Here is a 21,307-nt window from a genome sequence, read left to right as displayed (position 1 = left end):
GGGAAACGTCAGGGGGATGTTTGCATATTGAAACGCATTTTAGAATGCAACATTACATGCACTGTTATACTCTGAATCTGCATGAAGACACCTGTGTACCCACCCTGTGGACCCACCCGTGTACCCACCCTGGGACCCACCCGTGTCCACACCCTGGGACCCACCCGTGTCCCCACCCTGGGACCCACCCTGGGACCCACCCGTGTCCCCACCCTGGGACCCACCCTGGGACCCACCCTGGGACCCATTTGTAGTAAATAACGAGCCCTGGCTCACTGGGGGTTCAAGTCCCATTTATATGGCTCCTTGTTATAACACAGGAAGGCCACTAGACCGACCCTCCCTTGGTGCCCTGCCTCTCACAATGGGCAGCCTGGCTTTCACACTTCACTGGGCACTGCTGTGGCCACTCACTGAGACGCCCAAGCCAAGAGCAGCCAGCTGATACAAGCATATCAGGCATTTCAGCAGCTTGTACACACACACACACACACACACACACACACACACACACACAAACCCTCCCTGGCACTGCCAAGAACACGTGGAGACACACACACCAACACACACTGAGGTTTCTAAATGGTCCACCTGTCATAGTGAGAGTAATGGTCTCATGATCAAGAGCATCAGCTTTTATTTTTGTCCAGCTCTTACCCAGAGGTTCCTATCCTGTCTGCTCCCTCCCTCCACACTGCTGGTTCCGTTGTCTATGCTGCTCCCTCCCTCCCTCCCTCCCTCCACACTGCTGGTTCAGTTGTCTATGCTGCTCCCTCCCTCCACACTGCTGGTTCAGTTGTCTATGCTGCTCCCTCCCTCCCTCCACACTGCTGGTTCAGTTGTCTATGCTGCTCCCTCCCTCCCTCCACACTGCTGGTTCAGTTGCCTATGCTGCTCCCTCCCTCCCTCCACACTGCTGGTTCAGTTGTCTATGCTGCTCCCTCCCTCCCTCCACACTGCTGGTTCAGTTGTCTATGCTGCTCCCTCCCTCCCTCCACACTGCTGGTTCAGTTGTCTGTCTGCTCCCTCCCTCCCTCCCTCCCTCCACACTGCTGGTTCAGTTGTCTGTCTGCTCCCTCCCTCCCTCCCTCCACACTGCTGGTTCAGTTGTCTGTCTGCTCCCTCCCTCCCTCCCTCCACACTGCTGGTTCAGTTGTCTGTCTGCTCCCTCCCTCCCTCCCTCCACACTGCTGGTTCAGTTGTCTGTCTGCTCCCTCCCTCCCTCCCTCCACACTGCTGGTTCAGTTGTCTGTCTGCTCCCTCCCTCCCTCCCTCCACACTGCTGGTTCAGTTGTCTGTCTGCTCCCTCCCTCCCTCCCTCCACACTGCTGGTTCAGTTGTCTGTCTGCTCCCTCCCTCCCTCCCTCCACACTGCTGGTTCAGTTGTCTGTCTGCTCCCTCCCTCCCTCCACACTGCTGGTTCAGTTGTCTGTGCTGCTCCCTCCCTCCCTCCACACTGCTGGTTCAGTTGTCTGTGCTGCTCCCTCCCTCCCTCCCTCCACACTGCTGGTTCAGTTGTCTGTCTGCTCCCTCCCTCCCTCCACACGGCTGGTTCAGTTGTCTATGCTGTTCCCTCCCTCCCTCCACACGGCTGGTTCAGTTGTCTGTCTGCTCCCTCCCTCCCTCCACACTGCTGGTTCAGTTGTCTATGCTGCTCCCTCCCTCCCTCCACACTGTGCCTGGTTCAGTTGTCTATGCTGCTCCCTCCCTCCCTCCACACTGTGCCTGGTTCAGTTGTCTATGCTGCTCCCTCCCTCCACACTGCTGGTTCAGTTGTCTGTGCTGCTCCCTCCCTCCCTCCACACTGCTGGTTCAGTTGTCTATTCTGCTCCCTCCCTCCCTCCACACTGCTGGTTCAGTTGTCTTTGCTGCTCCCTCCCTCCCTCCACACTGCTGGTTCAGTTGTCTGTGCTGCCCCCTCCCTCCCTCCACACTGCTGGTTCAGTTGTCTGTCTGCTCCCTCCCTCCCTCCACACTGCTGGTTCAGTTGTCTGTCTGCTCCCTCCCTCCCTCCACACTGCTGGTTCAGTTGTCTGTCTGCTCCCTCCCTCCCTCCACACTGCTGGTTCAGTTGTCTGTGCTGCTCCCTCCCTCCCTCCACACTGTGCCTGGTTCAGTTGTCTGTGCTGCTCCCTCCCTCCACACTGTGCCTGGTTCAGTTGTCTTTGTGTAGATGCAGGATGTATAGAGACCAATTCATGTCTGTGAATGGCTGAGGTAAACAGCAGGATCTGGCCTCCCAACTGGCATATTACCCAGCATCCTCTAGTCTATTCAGACTGGTGATAGAGAGGAGATGATGCCAGCCGCCCACTGAAGCAGCCTTATTTTAATAGCCACGAAGCACTTGTCTCTCCAACAGAAACACACACACACACACACACACACTCCCCTGCTGTGAATCAGAAACATTACATCTAGCTTAACCCTCCTTCCCCAGACAGTAAATGAAGGTGATGGCACCAGTAGAGAGGAGATGATGCAGAGAATAGAATAATAGACTCTTTTATTCCTCTGTCTACTTCTTTTACACTCCTCTTTTTAAGGCAGTGCTCCCCTCCTTCACATACATCCTGTTTGACAATTCTACAAAAATATTACAATTAAAACATGAATACATATTTTGAATGCATAATTTGTATTGATTTTAAGGCCAGTTCACAGCTGTTTTTGAATATGTCAGTGTGCCAACTAAAGATCTTGCGGTTCCATCCAACCATGCTGTATAGGAAATATACACACACTCTGCTCTTCAAACAGCATTGGCTACTCTTTACAATATACCAACAACAAAACATCTAGTGGATGCTTGGTACAAATATTGAGTTCAGTCTGAAAGTTGTTTAAAAATAAGTTGCATTGCTGCAGAGCTCATACATTTTTTATTAAACACAACATTTATTCATGACGCAGGAATTTGTTGTCACAGCCCCGTTGGAAAGCAAGTCAAGCTTACACACACAGTGTCTCACACACACACACAGTGTCTCACACACACACACAGTGTCACACACACACACACAGTGTCACACACACACACCGTCCACCCAGCTAGTTCTCACACTGTATGGGAACACTAGTTCTATCGTATCCCCATCCCTGCTATGTCACTGTGGTCTCGCTTAAACTGTCTTCTCCCCTGTCGCTCTGGCAACAGGGTGTGCAACGCAATACTAGGAAGGTGTTCTTAATGTATTGTACACTCAGTGTACATTTTTATATAGTACAACTGCCAGTGTTAAGTTGAAAACCGTTGGCGGGAACCAAGGAGAATTCCCTGCAGTTTATTTGAATGTTACTTGGATGAGGCCCTGCTGAGAAGGTAATGTTGTGAATGGCTTGATTCATTCTATTAACACACTTGGTTGGTTCTATTAAAGCCATTTCCTTATTATGTGATTGTGGGTAAGTGTGGTGAGAATCCCTAACACAGGCGTTAGCCCGTCTTACTCGGCTTGTCATTTCTGTATCATTTTACATTTACATTTTACTCATTTAGCAGACGCTCTTATCCAGAGCGACTTACAGTAGTGAATGCATACATTTCATAATTTTTTTTTCTCCGTACTGGTCCCCCGTGGGAATCGAACCCACAACCCTGGCGTTGCAAACATCATGCTCTACCAACTGAGCCACACGGGACCGTTTATGTTTGTTAAGTCATCGTCGCTCAGCTAGTCAGCTCTGTTTGTGTTTTCACCTGCAGGGTGTGGCCATTGTAAGAAGATGAAGCCAGAGTATGATGAAGCTGCTGAATACCTCAACAAAGACAAAAATGTAAGTACAATGATGGTGTATATACAGGGTGCTTTTGATGCGTGAGTGTGTTTGCATGCAACAGAGAGCTCGTGTTGTTTCTGTGTGTTTAAATGTATGTTCATACTTATGTTGAAGCCTTGCAACTCCACTCTGTAAAATGAACTTATTCCAAACTCCAGCTGTGAGATATGTACTATCTGAACATCAGAACAGAACATTAACCCCACTTGGCCTTGTACTTGGCTGGTGCAGTCAGAGTCTCACACGCTGGACTGGCTGCCAGAGCTCCTTATGTGTTTCTGATTAGCAGGGTGTGTCTGTCCTCTCCACTATGGTAATGCTGCACTCCTCCAGCCCTGAGCCAGAGCCAGGGGCAGGCCAATGAAAATCACCAGAGATCGCCTCATGATTGGAGCAATTATCTCATCCCTCCCTGTGCTGTCCCCGTGCAGCGGCCTGCCTGGAGACCGGCAGCTTGGACCCACTCTATTCTCCTGTCCTCCCTTCCTCATCTTCTCCTGGGCTCCCTGCCCAGACCCAGTGCTTGGAGGTCAATGGGAAGAGCTCCCACATTACCTAATGCGGATGTGCTGCCTGAAGGCTGTACTACTTACACCCTGAGCACAGGAGACCTCTGAAGTCATCTATTTTTCTCCTTCTACTTTATATAGAAGCACATAGAAGTGAGAAGGTGTATTTGTCAGTGTTTTTATTCGGCCTGTATTGAAATATCTCGTTATAGAGGGGTCAACTGTTTTTAAATGTTTTTATTTACCTCTATTGTGGAGGCTAATTTTACAAATAATCTTGTTCTTTTAATCTCTCCTGAAAGTTATTTAGGAGCTGCTGTTTTGTTTGGTGCACTGTAAACTTCAGGAACACACTCTTTACATTCCATTTCTCCCGGTGGGAGGTGCGATACGTCAGTGTGCGTGGGTTTCAAAGTGCAAGTACTATCCGGTGCGCGTCCACGTTCAACCCAAAACCCTCCGCCTGGGACCTAATTCATAAATGAAGCTATGGTGGATTTCTACTTTCTAGTTTATAACTGCACTTTTATATTAGTAGATAATTGAGCTTTATTTGAACTAACGTTAGCTACTGTAGCTACCAATTGGCTGGAACAGTTTTCCCTCCGTCAAGTTTTGCTTGCTAGCCAACCAACAACATCAATGCCGTTATCAAGCCGTCTACTAAACTCACCTGAATGAAATATATGAAGCTGATTTAATCTCATTTTACTGCGATTGGTTAGTCAACATGCACTAATACCTGTCTACTGTCAGTCACTGAGATGAATAATTTGCATTGCTGGCTTCATTAAAAACTGTTCATCTGATGGGTTTTGGATGTTCTTGGTCTTATTTATTTGTTGGAGGGTCTATACAGGAGGCTGACTTTACCGTACTATCCTGGAGGTATACTTACACACCCAGTATCACTACTTTTTCAATGTTAATATCTCTCAACATTAAACAATGCGAAATTCGAATACAATATCTTTTGATTAGCTTCTTACTGTTCTGCGGCTGCATGAAATGGCAAATGTAACATGAATTCAGAGATTTACTTTTGTTTACTTCATCTTTGTGGCTGCCTGGTGAAATGGTATCATCCGTTACTTAGGTTTAGCCAACCGGTAGTCTATGGCTTAGCGGTGTGTTCAATAGATTCCACGATCCGGACAGGAGCGAGTGCTCAGCTCGTTCTCGACACTGTGAACCCGTGTGCTCAATGATATGTACTCCCACTGTGACTTTTACATCAATACCACCCACCGGGCAAAATTGCGTGAAAAGAGTGCGTCCCCTGAACTCTGTGTATGTGCTTACGTCTTTATAGTGGTTTTGCTTTACTCTCACTGGGCTGAGTTGAGCTGTAAGGGCCGTGATCCAATCAGAACTAGCTGATCTACGATGTGATGTATCCTGATCTGACTCTTGTTGCTCCAGAGCCCTGGTGTTCTGGCAGCTGTGGATACCACCATCCACAAGGCAGTGGGAGAGCGCTTCAAGATCTCCGGCTTCCCCACCGTCAAGTACTTTGAGATGGGAGAGGAGAAGTTCACTCTACCCCACCTCAGGAGCAAGGACAAGATCATAGAGTTTCTACAGAAGTAAGTCATGATCTTCAACTTTTTTCTGCTTTTCTATAATCCAGGGTCTACCTACCAGCACAGGATTAGTGTCATATGTTGATCAATGGGCTTCAACTCAGGCAGTTGTCAACATTTGTAGTCACAAGTGTTGGTGTGTATCATACCTTATCGTCATGTCTGGTTTTGTTATACCAGCCCCCAGGCGCCCCCTCCCCCAGAGCAGTCCTGGGAAGACAAGCCGTCCAGCGTCAGCCATCTAGGAATGGAGGACTTCAGGGAAGCGCTGAAGAAGAAGAAGCATGCCCTCGTCATGTTCTACGCACCATGTAAGTGTAACCAGTGGGAATTGACCTCGAGTCTCCCGTTTGCCATCCCAACGTCTCAACCATTAGACCAAGAGTACATCCTAAAGGGCCAAGGTTGATATTTGGGCTATTAAGTCTCAGGCTGGGCTACCTCATCATGAGTTCACTTCCAAATAACCTCCAGTCACATCACCATGTAAGCACTCTGCCTGCCAGACAACAACAAAACAACAACTTGTTGATGTCCAATATAACTACATTTGATTTATGATTAATTTTTGATGACCTATGTTCCCCAGGGAAGTAAAGGATTTAAGTCAAGTTTTACACCACCAGTACATGAATCTAGACTTTTTCTCTGCCAACATCTGCCATCATTTGATGTAGCCACACCTAAGCTGTGAAGGGACCAGAAAATGACAGAATGCCCAAAATAGACTTGTAGTGCTAGAGGGGTAAACATTGTAGACGACATTGACAGGTTCAGCATCTCAATATCCTTTCACTCACTCACTCATTCACTTACTTCCCAGTTGATGCAGGACATGTTCATGTGATAAACCGACTCACAAGCAGCCTTGAAGTCACTGTCTGATAAGAGCCTTCAAAGACTGCGCTCATCACCGCACCTTCCGTCTTCCTATTAGTTAACATGAAGCAAAACAACTCCTAAATGCCTCTTGACTTTTCCTCTACGAGGCAATAATAACCTTCTCTTTTCTTTCTCTACTCCAAGTCTGAGTCCCATATGGCACCAAACAGGAGACAGGGAGTAGAGTTCCATTCGGGAGGCAGGCAGCGTTGTCTAATCCTGTGTGGAACATCCGCCTGTCAGGGGCTTTGAGAGATCAAACTAGTCACTAACACATGAAGACTCTCTAATCAAATGCCTTCAGATATGTTCATTGTTACCTAAAGGAGGTCTTCCGTCTCTTCTAATTTCCAGCCTCCTCTTCGTCAGATCTTCTGAACTAAACTGCTGCCTATAAACATATGCCAGGGAGGGTAACGTTACCTCCACCTATCCCCGGGAAATTCCTGCTAATTAACTTTTATGTTTGTGTCGTACCTTTTTAAGCTAATTAGGGGGGGAAAAATTCTAATTTACAACACAAATGCTTAAGGGTGATTTCATTGAGTACCCGAAAGCTATATTTGAATTGTCACTTTCAGGTGTGAAGTATAGACGCAAAAGAGTTGGTATATTATAACCTACACATATTGGAGAGAGAAAGCACATAGAGGATATAAAGTCAGCAAAAAAAGAAACGTCCCTTTTTCAGGACCCTGTCTTTCAAAGATAATTTGTAAAAAAAAAATCTAAATAACTTCACAGATCTTCAATGTAAAGGATTTAAACACTGTTTCCCATGCTTGTTCAATGAACCATAAACAATTCATGAACATGCACCTGTGGAACGGTCGTTAAGACACTAACAGCTTACAGACGGTAGGCAATTAAGGTCACAGTTATGAAACCTTAGGACACTAAAAAGGCCTTTCTACTGACTTTGAAAAGCACCAAAAGAAAGATGCCCAGGGTCCCTGCTCATCTGTGTGAATATGCCTTAGGCTTGCTGCAAGGAGGCATGAGGACTGCAGATGTGGCCAGGGCAATAAATTGCAATGTCTGTACTGTGAAATGCCTAAGACAGTGCTACAGGGAGATAGGACAGACAGCTGATTGTCCTCGCAGTGGCAGACCACGTGTAACAACACCTGCACAGGATCGGTACGTCCGAACATCACACCTGCGGACAGGTACAGGATGGCAACAACAACAGCCCGAGTTACACCAGGAACACACAATCCCTCCATCAGTGCTCAGACTGTCCGCAATAGGCTGAGAGGGCTGGACCAAGGGCTTGTAGGCCTGTTGTAAGGCAGGTCCTCACCAGACATCACCGGCAACAACGTCGTCTATGGGCACAAACCCACCGTCGCTAGACCAGACAGGACTGGCAAAAAGTGCTCTTCACTGACGAGTTGTGGTTTTGTCTCACCAGGGGTGATGGTCGGATTCGCGTTTATCATCAAAGGAATGAGCGCTACACCGAGGCCTGTACTCTGGAGCGGGATGGATTTGGAGGTGGAGGGTCCGTCATGGTCTGGGGCGATGTGTCACAGCATCATCGGACTGAGCTTGTCATTGCAGGCAATCTCAACGCTGTGCGTTACAGGGAAGACATCCTCCTCCCTCATGTGGTACCCTTCCTGCAGGCTCATCCTGACATGACCCTCCAGCATGACAATGCCACCAGCCATACTGCTCGTGATTTCCTGCAAGACAGAAATGTCTGTGTTCTGCCATGGCCAGCGAAGAGCCCGGATCTCAATCCCATCGAGCACGTCTGGGACCTGTTGGATCGGAGGGTGAGGGCTAGGGCCATTCATTCCCCCCCAGAAATGTCCGGGAACTTTCGGGTGCCTTTGTGGAAGAGTGGGGTAACATCTCACAGCAAGAACTGGCAACTCTGGTGCAGTCCATGAGGAGGAGATGCACTGCAGTACTTAATGCAGCTGGTGGCCACACCAGATACTGACTGACTTTGAACAAAATCAAGTGACACATTATTCCATTTGTTAGTCACATGTCTGTGGAACTTGTTCAGTTTGTCTGTTGTTGAATCTTGTTATGTTCCTACAAATATTTACACATGTTAAGTTTTCTGAAAATAAACTCTGACAGTGGAAGGACATTTCTTTTTTTTGCTGAGTTTACTATAGCTCTGCCACCAATTACAGAAGATTCAACCGATTTCACATTCTTCTACTATGAAATGAAAACAGGAAAATCAAAGTAGAAGGCTTGCTGCGGCACCCTGTTCTTGAATGTCAATGACTGTACCTGAAAGGGACTGAGAATGACTTCGGAGGCTTTCACAAGAAAAGGACAGGGTTCTTATGTGACAGTAATGATTTCTAGTCACTTTTCAGCAGAAAACGATCCAGAAGTGTTCACTTAAGTTATCAGACCCATTCTTGGACATGTTCTTACCAACGAAAGTGGCATCAGTAAGCACTTCTAAAAAGTGAGTATGTACAGTAGTTGTCTCCAAGCAGGTGTGGCCTCTCTCTGGCCGCTGTGTATGACCCTGCTGAGAAACACCTGGAAAAGACTTGAGGAAAAGGTTGCCGTTAGATATCCAGCATTATAGGGGTTGTTATCCCCTCTTCTGAAACAACTTAAGGTGTTCAAGAGAGTAGCCATTAGCTGTGTACTGTGGTCAATGAGGCAGGTCCACATTAACCAACCCCCCACAGGCCTGGAGCCAAGCCCATCCTCTCAGCTCTGATAATTATCGGGGGGGGGGGGGGGCTTACGTATAATCACTCTCATCATGGTCCATAAATGAGGTCGTGCAGACCGTGTCACAATCCAGGCTTTGTTTTGGAAAATGTGCCATTCAACAAAACTTTTAGTGAGGAGTTGAGATGATTCACCTTTTTGCTAACCTTCGTATCACTGTGGTGAACTATGGCTGTGACGTCAGTCTGTTAGCAAAGTGGACAGCTTGTCAGACAGGCTGTGTGACACACAGGAGGGCTGTAAATCTGCCTGTCCCTGTATGTAAAGGGCTGGGTGGGCGCACACGCCCGGACACACACCAATCCTCTCACCTGGTGTGTGTGTGTGGGGGGGGTTCAGGGGGTTGGTGACGGATATAAATCTCCCGAGGAAAGCACCAGGGAGGTTTCATTTATGACTCCAGTAAAGGGATTTATACCTCACTATAAAATACAAGTGCACCATTACTAATGTGGGGTAATTGTGTAAGTGACATGCAGGGACAGGGAGTGTGTGTGTGTTGCGTGCATTCTTGCCTGTGAGTTTGTGTGAGAGAGAAGGAGAGCATATGACCATAGATTAGACATTTTGTGTGTTTGAATTACAATTCCTCCTGTTATAATGTCATTGTGTGGTATTCATGTCAGTTGGGGTGAGCCAAATGTCACATTCTAGTTGGGGTGAAATGCAGTTCACAACATTAAAGGTCAAGGGTCATGCTGTGATAATGACCATAATTCTATGCTCCCTAACAGGGTGTCCCCACTGCAAGAACGCTGTCCCTCATTTCACCACTGCAGCAGATCTCTTTAAAGAGGACCGCAAGGTGAGCCTTATCCTCCAGCCCTTTCCTGAATCTCACATCTCTTTTCTCTTTCTCAATGTACTGATGACAGTACTACTCATTTAGATGGCCCTCTCTGACACTACTACTCATTTAGATGGCCCTCTCTGACACTACTACTCATTTAGATGGCCCTCTCTGACACTACTACTCATTTAGATGGCCCTCTCTGACACTACTACTCATTTAGATGGCCCTCTCTGACACTACTACTCATTTAGATGGCCCTCTCTGACACTACTACTCATTTAGATGGCCCTCTCTGACACTACTACTCATTTAGATGGCCCTCTCTGACACTACTACTCATTTAGATGGCCCTCTCTGACACTACTACTCATTTAGATGGCCCTCTCTGACACTACTACTCATTTAGATGGCCCTCTCTGACACTACTACTCATTTAGATGGCCCGCTCTGACACTACTACTCATTTAGATGGCCCTCTCTGACACTACTACTCATTTAGATGGCCCTCTCTGACACTACTACTCATTTAGATGGCCCTCTCTGACACTACTACTCATTTAGATGGCCCTCTCTGACACTACTACTCATTTAGATGGCCCTCTCTGACACTACTACTCATTTAGATGGCCCTCTCTGACACTACTACTCATTTAGATGGCCCTCTCTGACACTACTACTCATTTAGATGGCCCTCTCTGACACTACTACTCATTTAGATGGCCCTCTCTGACACTACTACTCATTTAGATGGCCCTCTCTGACACTACTACTCATTTAGATGGCCCTCTCTGACACTACTACTCATTTAGATGGCCCTCTCTGACACTACTACTCATTTAGATGGCCCTCTCTGACACTACTACTCATTTAGATGGCCCTCTCTGACACTACTACTCATTTAGATGGCCCTCTCTGACACTACTACTCATTTAGATGGCCCTCTCTGACACTACTACTCATTTAGATGGCCCTCTCTGACACTACTACTCATTTAGATGGCCCTCTCTGACACTACTACTCATTTAGATGGCCCTCTCTGACACTACTACTCATTTAGATGGCCCTCTCTGACACTACTACTCATTTAGATGGCCCTCTCTGACACTACTACTCATTTAGATGGCCCTCTCTGACACTACTACTCATTTAGATGGCCCTCTCTGACACTACTACTCATTTAGATGGCCCTCTCTGACACTACTACTCATTTAGATGGCCCTCTCTGACACTACTACTCATTTAGATGGCCCTCTCTGACACTACTACTCATTTAGATGGCCCGCTCTGACACTACTACTCATTTAGATGGCCCGCTCTGACACTACTACTCATTTAGATGGCCCGCTCTGACACTACTACTCATTTAGATGGCCCTCTCTGACACTACTACTCATTTAGATGGCCCTCTCTGACACTACTACTCATTTAGATGGCCCTCTCTGACACTACTACTCATTTAGATGGCCCTCTCTGACACTACTACTCATTTAGATGGCCCTCTCTGACACTACTACTCATTTAGATGGCTCCTTCTCCCTCTCAACTCTAATACCCGCTGACTCCCTGACTCAGTCACGCTTTCCAGTTGTTAACAAGATCCTCCCTAGTTGTCTGACTCATCTCTGTTCTCAAAAACACAAACACACACACACTCTCTAATGCAAACTCTGTGAACAACAGTGGAACGTGCTTCGCTGCACTCTCAGCTTAGCATTGTTAATCATTATAACACTCTAAATGACCACAAAGAAGGTGAAGTGTTGTTGGAATAAATGACTTGAATACATCACGTGTAATGGTTGTGACACTCTTTCTTAATCCAGCAAAGCTCTTTGGTATTTGGCATGCATATCTTTCATTATTCATATTGTTGGAATGTGGTAATCAATCTCTGATGCTAACAACATTAGAAACATTTACTAAATCACTGAATGTGTGAGGTAACTCTTTATTCTGGTCTTAATGGTGTAAGTATTGATATATCAAGGGAATAGTTGTTGTTCAGAATCAGATCTGCATTGTTCGCTGTCAGCCCAGAATGTGTGTGATTGGTGAATCTCTCTGCTGTGGATAAGCACAGCCACACAGCCTAGGTCCAAGAATTAGTGTCTTTATTCCAGACTCACGCAAAGCACCATCACCATCTACTGGCTTTCTGATTATAGCCCAGATCCCATTCACGGGCTGCGGTGGACACAAGTCACTCTCTAATGTGTCCGTTCCGTCACTGAGACTCTCAATAGTCCAGAGGAGAGCGGTTGTCTGTAACGCTGCTTGTCTGAAGGATCTCCTGTGTCAACTCCGAGTAAACAACACTGAGAGCAGATTCAGATGTCTGCAGGGGGGGTGTGGTGTAGCAACCTCCATTTCACTGTCACAATAAGAGTTTGGGGGAGAACAAATGCTCAAAAACTCTGTGTAGCCAGGGCTGGCAGGAGGCAGGGAGGGAGGCTGTAGTGGTTGTGTGAGGAGCAAGGATGTCCGATGCACATATCCACAGGAGGGACTTCTCTTAACATCCTCAACTACTTCTCATGCTCCTTCATGTCCCTCTCTATCCCTGGGCTTTGGAGGATGTAAAGGGGTGACTGGGCAGGAGTGAAAGAAGAGCAGCTCATTCAGCCCTGCTCACTATTTATACTGTAAAGCATAAGCCCCAGTCAGTGTATTGGCACTATGCAGGAGTAGATGTGGATAACAGTGTCACAGTACTACTACTCTTAGTATCGTGGCAAGGAAACTTTTGGAAAACGGCCCAAATGTTGGAAACAAACATTGGCATTTTTAGTGATTTTAGTCATGTTGTTATCAAGAGCGACTAACATGAGCAATTAGGGTTAGGTGCCTTTGCTCAAGGGCACATCGACAGATTGCTCAGGGATTTGAACCAACAACCTTTGGGTTACTGGCCCAATGCTCTTAACCGCTAGGCTACCTGCCACCCCGGCATTCTGTTGTCATCCAGAGTCACATTTATTTATTTTCCAAGCATTAGAACACAGTATTTACTCGCAGCAGCAGGAGGTTTTTAAAGGACCGGTTTGATCTGCTTCCTTTTTTTCATTTTTGCCATGGAACAAAATATTGTCATACTGGTATGGTCACAGCCCTATATCAGTCTATTGGGCTGCTTCTCTGCCTCGTTTACCCAAGACAAACACCATCAGCTTAGATCTGGCTTTGAAGAACACCCCAATTAAACAGCACATACAGTATTGTATAAAAGAAGAGAAAGGAGGAATAGGGAAGAATAAGTGGGCTATCAGTGTGCATGCAGAGGCTTTGTACAATGCAAGTAATGTTATTTTTCTGATTGAACTGAATGTCAGCATATTCAGCTATATAAAAAGAGGAGGCTGGCCGGAATCACTCGTCTCACAAACATCTGTGTTGTAATTGCGATGAGAACACTGTAGTGATTCGTGAAGCGGTGAAATTGGCTTTTTGATACAGCCTAATAACCTCCTTATGCAGGGTGGATTTTTCTGCTACACACAAACACACACACACACACTGTCATTAATTAGTACCTCAGGTAGATAGTCCACAAGTGATTTTCCTACTCTGGAAGACATGCATGTGTGACTGACAGATGTGAATACTTGCGTTAGCTCCCCAAGCTAGTGCCTTAGCTTTGGCTCTGTAGGCTGACACAGTCCTATGGCGCACAGAAGATCCGGGTTTGAACCCAGTCACACACATTGCTGCCTGTCTTATTTAAGCACAATGTGAAGTGTCTCTAAAGCCTTGTTCACACTGCAGGCCTTAATGCTCAAATCAGTTTTGTTTTTCAAATCCGTTTTGGAATATCGAGTGTCCAAACAGCAAGTTACAAGTGACCACATTGGATTTGTGTCTTCAGACTGTAGTAAATTGCTGACATGGCTACGCTAGTTGTCATGGTAATAACAGCGTAAAAACCACTTGGGGGGCATATTAATCAGATTTCACCGTTAGACACAAGTCACATGACCAGGAATCAGATTTGTATTATCTGATTTTAAAGCATCTACAAAGGTGGTTTGAAATGTAGCTTGAAATATCCGGGGTTTTTTGTGCTTTTTGGCTGTTCAGACTGCAGGGGGAAAAAATGATTTTAAATTGGATATGCAAAAAAATAGAATTTGAGTCAATTCAAACTGCCAGTGTGAACAAGGCTTTATATACTTCCAACTGTCTTCTACACAGTATCTCTCAATGCTCATTGTTGAAGCTCTTGTGTTGTGATCAATGAGATGTTGTTGGAGCTCTTATTAACCAGAGGGAATCAATAACTGCATTGGCCAGAAACCTTTGGAAAAACAATCCTTTTACAACATCATTCTCCTCGTGTCAATTTACTTCAACTCTGATTGATCGTACTGGGCTGAGTCTGTGTCAGTCTGTTCTACAGTAAGTGATGGTATGGTGTAAGAGACCCGGTATGGGGAAAAGCTACATACTGCATCACAGGCATCCACAGTTTATAAGCAGGTGCTGGAGATCAAAATGTATATATTCATCGAAATGTTCAAAGACACATGCATATTGTATGTTCCTATATGTTTGGTTGACAATGTTTCAACCTTTTGGTGTTAAAAACATCATCTAGGGCAGTGGTTCCCAACTCCAGTCCTCGAGTACCTTCCAACGGTACACATTTTTGTTGTAGCCCCAGACAAAACCAAATACCTGATTAAACTCATTGAGGGCTTGATGATTAGTTGAAAAGTTGAATCGGGTGTGCTTGTCCGGGGTTACAATACTGTTGGGGGTACTGGAGGACTGGAGTTGGGAAACGCTGAGCTAAGTTGCAGTGTGCGGACCCAGTATCTTTTAGGCGTAGCTTCTGCTGTAAAATACCCCTTTGACGTTGAAAATGGCAAGAGACATCTCTGATCTGTGAGATACCTCTTATGTTCACAGGTTCCTTATTGGCCATGCAGACACACAGCAATCTAAGAAGTGTTTAACCATTCATCTAACTGTGTTTTGACAGTAATGCTGAATCCTTCCATTTATGTTTTCACTCACTGAACAGAGCGTATTAGACAATGGCTTTAATCATTTAAATAATCTGTCTTTTTAAATGTCTGAGATGAGCATTTCATGTTATTATGTAGGCTACATGTCAAAGTATTCACCTGTCTGAGATTGCAACACGTTAAACTGTCCAATTAGTTTAGCCTCACTGAAACATCAATCATTTACATATTCAACATATTGGTCCTCAGGTGACTGATGGTGGTTACTTGATGGTGACAAGCTCAATGTGCTGTGTGGTGTCCCAAATGGCACCTTATTCCCTTTCACAAATAGTGCACTACATAGGGAATAGGATGCCATTTGGGACGTGACTGCTGACATTTGAGCCATCCAGAAGGACAAGCCGAGCAGAGGTAGGGGGTGAGCTATGTATCAGAGAGATGGTATTTACGGCTCATTTGTGCTGTTTTTTTCTGACTGCCGTGCTGCGACAGCCCCGACATAAATCTCTTTTGTTGTTTTTATGTAGGAGTGATTTGTTTTCTTTTCCCACCCACTCTTAATGGTCTAGCTTGATAGGAATGTATTAGGCATTTTTCTTAAAGGGGATGTTCAGTATTTTACAACTTTATTTTATTTAACTAGGCAAGTAAGTTAAGAACAAATTTTATTTACAATGACGGCCTACACCGGCCAAACCTCGACGACGCTGGGCCAATTGTGCGCCGCCCTATGGGACTCCCAATCATGGCCGGTTGTGATACAGCCTGGAATCGAACCAGGGTGTCTGTAGTGACGTCTCTAGCACTGAGATGCAGTGCCTTAGACCGCTGCGCCACTCAGGAGCCCCAATGTTAGATGGTTCCTCACCCTAAAATGTGTCTATGGGACAGGAGAAACTGTTATCCATGTTTTATTTAAACACCACACAGCTCTGGGTTAAAGGGAAAGTTTGATATTTTGCTCAGTTGCTAGCTAAAATGGCTAGCTAAAAATCTATAGGAGTGATAGGGGCAACTGAGCAGGTGAGGAACCATCTAACATTAAGTGGTAAAAACTGAACTTCCCCTTTAACCCAGTTGGCTTTGCAGGCTGAATTTGAGAATGTGCCGGGAATCAATGCGGACGCAGAGCAGAACAGCTCAGTCGGTGCCAAAGTAGCCGTGTTGAAATCATTTACAGTAAATGTCCACTTTCTTGTTGTGAATAACTTTACAGTATTTTACAGCATGCACACATTTTACCCTAGTAGGCTTGTTCATTGTCCAGCGCATAGGGCAATAAAAATGTAAACGCTTTAGAACAATCACAATGCTTTTAACCGCTCATGAAATATGTTTCAAAGAAATGCAATACAATCCTACACATCCATGAGGTTCTTTATGTAGCTGACCATTGTCTAAACTAGTTGTGGTTGCTGTTACAGATTGCGTTCTGTGGATGACAATATCATGTTGAAGTTATAGTAAGCTACTATATGCTTTGTCCCTCAGATTGCCTATGCTGCCGTGGACTGCACTAAAGGACCGAACCAAGAACTGTGCAAGCAGGAGGGTGTGGAGGGCTACCCCACGTTCAACTACTACAACTATGGGAAGTTTGCAGAAAAATACAACGGAGAACGAGGGGTAAGTGACATCTTCTGCCGAGTCCCCAACAACCAGTTGTTCCTGTTTTCAGGGGAAATGGAGAGTCTGTGACGTGACTTCTGCTATTGGACGTTAACAAGGTGACACTCCATTTTAGCTCCTCCTCCACGTTTACTGGATTGGTTGAACAGTGCAGAAGAGAACCTCCCCCCCCCCCCCCAATTTTTGTTTTCTTCTTATCAATAGCTGTATGTAGGGAATCTACACTGAATAAAAAAATATAAATGATTTTAATGAGTTACAATTCATATAAGGAAATCAGTCATTTGAAATAAATTCATTAGGGACTAATCTATGGATTTCACATGACTGGGAATACAGTTATGCATCTGTTGATCACAGATTGGTAGGGACGTGGATCAGTATCTGCTGACCACCATTTGCCTCATGCAGCGTGACAAATCTCCTTCACGTAGAGTTGATCAGGCTGTTGGTTGTGGCCTGTGGAATGTTGGCCCACTCTTCAATGGCAGTGCGAAGCTGCTGAATATTGGCGGGAACTAGAATATGCTGTCGCACATGTCGATCCAGAGCATCCCAAACATGCTCAATGGGTGAAATGTCTGAATATGCAGGCCATGGAAGAACTGGGACATTTTCAGGTTTATCTTGGCCAGGTCGCAGTTGTAAATGAGAACTTGTTCTCAACTGGCCTACCTGGTTAAATACAGGTGAAATAAAAAAAGGTTCCAGGAATTGTGTACCGATCCTTGTGACATGGGGCCGTGCATTAGGTGATGGCGGCAGATGAATGGTTGTGTGTATAAGGTAGTTGTTGTGAAATTGTTAGGTTATATTACTTGTTAGATATTACTGCATGGTCGGAACTAGAAGCACAAGCATTTCGCTACACTTGCATTAACACCTGCTAACCATGTGTATGTGACAAATAAATTTGATTTGATGAGCCTCGGGATCTCGTCACTGTATCTCTGCATTCAAATTGCCATCGATAAAATGCAATTGTGTTCGTTGTCTGTAGCTTATGCCTGCCCATACCATAACCCCACCTCCACCATGGGGCGCTGTTCACAATGTTGACCTCGGCAAACGCGCAGTTTCATCAGCTGTCCAGGTGGCTGGTCTCAGACAATCCTGCAGGTGAAAAAGCAGGATGTGGAGGTCCTGAGCTGGTGGACATTCCTGCAATCAGCATGCCAATTGCACGCTCCCTCAAAACTTGAGACATCTGTTGCATTGTGTTGTGTGACACAACTGCACATTTTAGTGGACTTTTATTGTCCCCAGCACAAGGTGCACTTGTGTAATCATGTTGTTTAATCAGCTTCTTAATATGTCACACCTGCCAGGTGGATGGATTATCTTGGCAAAGGAGAAATGTTCACTAATAAACAAATTTGTGCACAACATTTTAGAGAAATAAGCTTTTTGTGCGTATTGAACATTTCTGCAATCTTTTATTTCAGCTCATTAAACATGGGACCAACACTTTACATGTTTCATTTTATGTTTTTGTTCAGTGTAGTTGCAGGCGTTTCTTTTGATCCTGCTACGCTAGGTTATAGTCTTAGTGCCCTATTAAAAGATAGTGAATGTTAATTTATACACTTTTGTTGTCCTTGTTACCTTTTGAATATGGAATCTGTCAACTTTCACAATTTCTATACTTTCTGTATTTATAAACTCTTGCCTTATACTAAATTTACACCGTTAACCTCTATTACATCTTTATAACAGGCCTCTCCTCTCTTCCTCTCCAGGAGGCGGGGTTTATAGGTTTCATGCGCAGCCTGCGGGGGCGGGACCAGGGCAAGAGGAAGGATGAGCTTTAAGGCAGGTTGTGATGAGGGGGAGGAGCCTGTCGTTGCACTGTGACCCTGGACAGAGGCCTCTTAGCACTGACATCACGTGATGTCGTCATGATGTGACATCACGGGGCGGGAACTTGAGAACCTAAGCGTTTCAGCGAAAGGCTATTTTTTGATACTGATATAGATCGATCATGTTTGTAATAACAGTGGGATTACCTACCGTGTGACCACTTGAGACTTTTTTTTCTTGATAAAAAAAACAAAAGAAAACATGAAAATGTTGCCCAAATACTGTGACTGCATTTGTGAAAAGCTACACCTTATACTGTATCTATGCAATACCGGACCCTCCCTTTCAGATCCACTCTTGTGAGGTTGGTTGGTGGCTGTACTGGTGGTTGGATGGTGGGTTAACCACCTACAGTACTGTACAGGTACCATCGCTACAGTACAGTCCTACCGGTCACTACGTCCCTGTTCATTCACCTCAAGATGAACACAATCTAAGCATTCAACTGTTTGTTTCAATATAACTGTTTCAATATTTGTGTACATACCTGTCTATCATGTTAGGTATGGGTTTGTTTCAGGATGATAAGAATCAAATAGCTAAAACTGTGGCCTTTTTAATAAATATGTATGAAAGCTAATCACTCACCGCAGAGTCAGACAGATAGGGTAGTGAACGATACGAGGCCCTCAAACATAAAGCTCTTATAGTGGTGTGTTGAAGCCTGGGGCTTCTGTTTTCCACGTGTTTCCAAGTCAGCTATTAGAGAAAGCAATGACAAATCAGACACAAACCTAAAATGCCCAAAATAAATTAGAATTATTATTATGTTACTGTGCTGAACCTCCAGACGTCAATGATTTACAGAAGCCTCCTGTTGTCGTAGTGATATTATTTTTACTGTAGACATGTTGGTTGTCTAGCAACAAAACCAACGCGTGCGCAACTATGGGGCCAAACAGACGAGGTTGTTGACAACATGTAAACTTTATTTCCTCTCCAATGTTTATTGAAAACAAATACATTTGCACAATGAGCAATTGTCTCTCAAAAACAGTGTTGCATATGTTGATTAGCTAGCTAGCAAATGTTTTGCCACATTAGCATAGACGTGATATTGGTCAAAACACCTCAAAACAAGACATGGTATTAAGAACAAGATAAAACTAGCTGAAACGAGCCACCTATGATTCCCCACGTGGCAGCTTCTTGTCATTGTTGCTAGCTATCTGCCATCCAGAATCACAACAGCACACAGACTTCTGACCCGTTGAAGTGTGCACATCATTTTCATGTCAGCTAACCCATCTATTGTCCTACATTCCTCTAGTGTTACTGAGATGTCCAAAAAACTGTTTTGCCTCTTGCAAGTGTATTCCATGATATCATCTAAGACCTATTAAAAACAAAGCCCATGGAAAAGATATGGGGCCAAATATGGTCATTAATGTGCCATTTCCTCCTCCATTCTTAAAATGTGTACAGGAACAAGACTGTGCCAGTCCCTCTCTTTTTGTCTGTAGCAATCAGAACCATTCAGCTCAATATCAGGAGGCATATGGGATTATGATTTAGAAAAGATCCAGGATATCAGTTCCATCTGAACCAAGTCAAGAATCCAAAAGCATATTGCCTCTGTGTGTCTCTGTCCTGGTCTGGGAAATGTTATCCCATATGTCCCATGACTTCAGATTTCATAGTGCTGCAGTGGTGTGTGAGAAAGTCGACGGACACCCTTAACACCCCCGCCACACACACACCACCCGAGCTTGGCACCATCATCAATACCGGAGCCATTATCTTTGTGGCGACTTTAAGGCTGTGTGTTTTTTAACTCCCTGGCTTACGCCGCTATAAATATTTAAAGGCCTATCTGTAGCTGAACTTGTGTTTTATTATTCAGGAGTTTGGTTCCTTTCATTATTGAACAAGGTTCTCAGGGATAGCGAAAACACAAAGGGAACTAGCTTGTATTAATTTGCGTTGCAGTTAGTTGGTTTTGAGCTCTAGAGTCCAAATTTAAAATAATTGTTTACATTTGTCTCGTATGGAAAAATAACAAAATGTATAGATAAATGTTCCAGTTTACATTTCCTGTTCCAAGTCATGGCAGGAAGTATTAAATAAAACATGTTGTGCAGATGAGGGTGAATGAACTGACTAATACTGTACATTGTTTGGGTTTCTAAATGGATTAGTTGCAAATGAAAAGTCTTAAATGAACTGCAGACTGACATAGAACACGGTCTCCAATCAATGTTACCGTAACATTTCTGCATCATGCAAAACTAGCTCCAACATCACAGAACGTTGGGAGAATGCTTTACTGTATGTAGCTGGATTTTGACACATGCAGTTTTTTTAGATGTTCAGTTTTCTTTCTGTTGGGATGATTTGCTTTGTTTACTTTCACTTTTGTTTCTGCTGTACAGGGCCTACTCAGTGCTATCAAATGGTTAAAGACTTGACAAACTTATCATAAAGACCACCTTTGTCTCATCCCAAAGCTCTCCATATTGTGTGGAAACTGTCACATCTATGCATAGAAGTCATTGTCGCCTTTGTTGACTTTCTGTGCCCAGCCATATGTACAGTTTTGCCCTTCGAATGAGGACCTTGCTAAAATTAAAACTCAAACATTTCCAA

The 21,307-nt window shown here is 44.8% G+C and overlaps 1 protein-coding gene across 2 annotated transcripts in view; it reads left to right on the top strand.

Annotated features, from left to right (window-relative positions):
- LOC115155604 (protein disulfide-isomerase A5) overlaps positions 1-21,307 on the top strand; it is a 54,884-nt gene extending 33,577 nt beyond the window's left edge. For both annotated transcript variants that reach the window (XM_029702377.1, XM_029702378.1), the window contains exons 12-17: positions 3,707-3,777; positions 5,712-5,875; positions 6,053-6,183; positions 10,207-10,277; positions 16,724-16,858; positions 18,601-21,307. In XM_029702377.1, coding sequence (XP_029558237.1) covers positions 3,707-3,777; positions 5,712-5,875; positions 6,053-6,183; positions 10,207-10,277; positions 16,724-16,858; positions 18,601-18,672 — 644 coding nt within the window. In that variant the 3' untranslated portion in view covers positions 18,673-21,307. The remainder of the gene's footprint in view (positions 1-3,706; positions 3,778-5,711; positions 5,876-6,052; positions 6,184-10,206; positions 10,278-16,723; positions 16,859-18,600) is intronic.

The sequence above is a fragment of the Salmo trutta genome, chromosome 20, assembly GCF_901001165.1.
Source record: "Salmo trutta chromosome 20, fSalTru1.1, whole genome shotgun sequence".
Lineage (NCBI taxonomy): Eukaryota > Metazoa > Chordata > Actinopteri > Salmoniformes > Salmonidae > Salmo > Salmo trutta.
The sequence above is the reverse complement of the archived record's forward strand: the minus strand, read 5'-3'. Positions and strand labels throughout refer to the sequence as shown.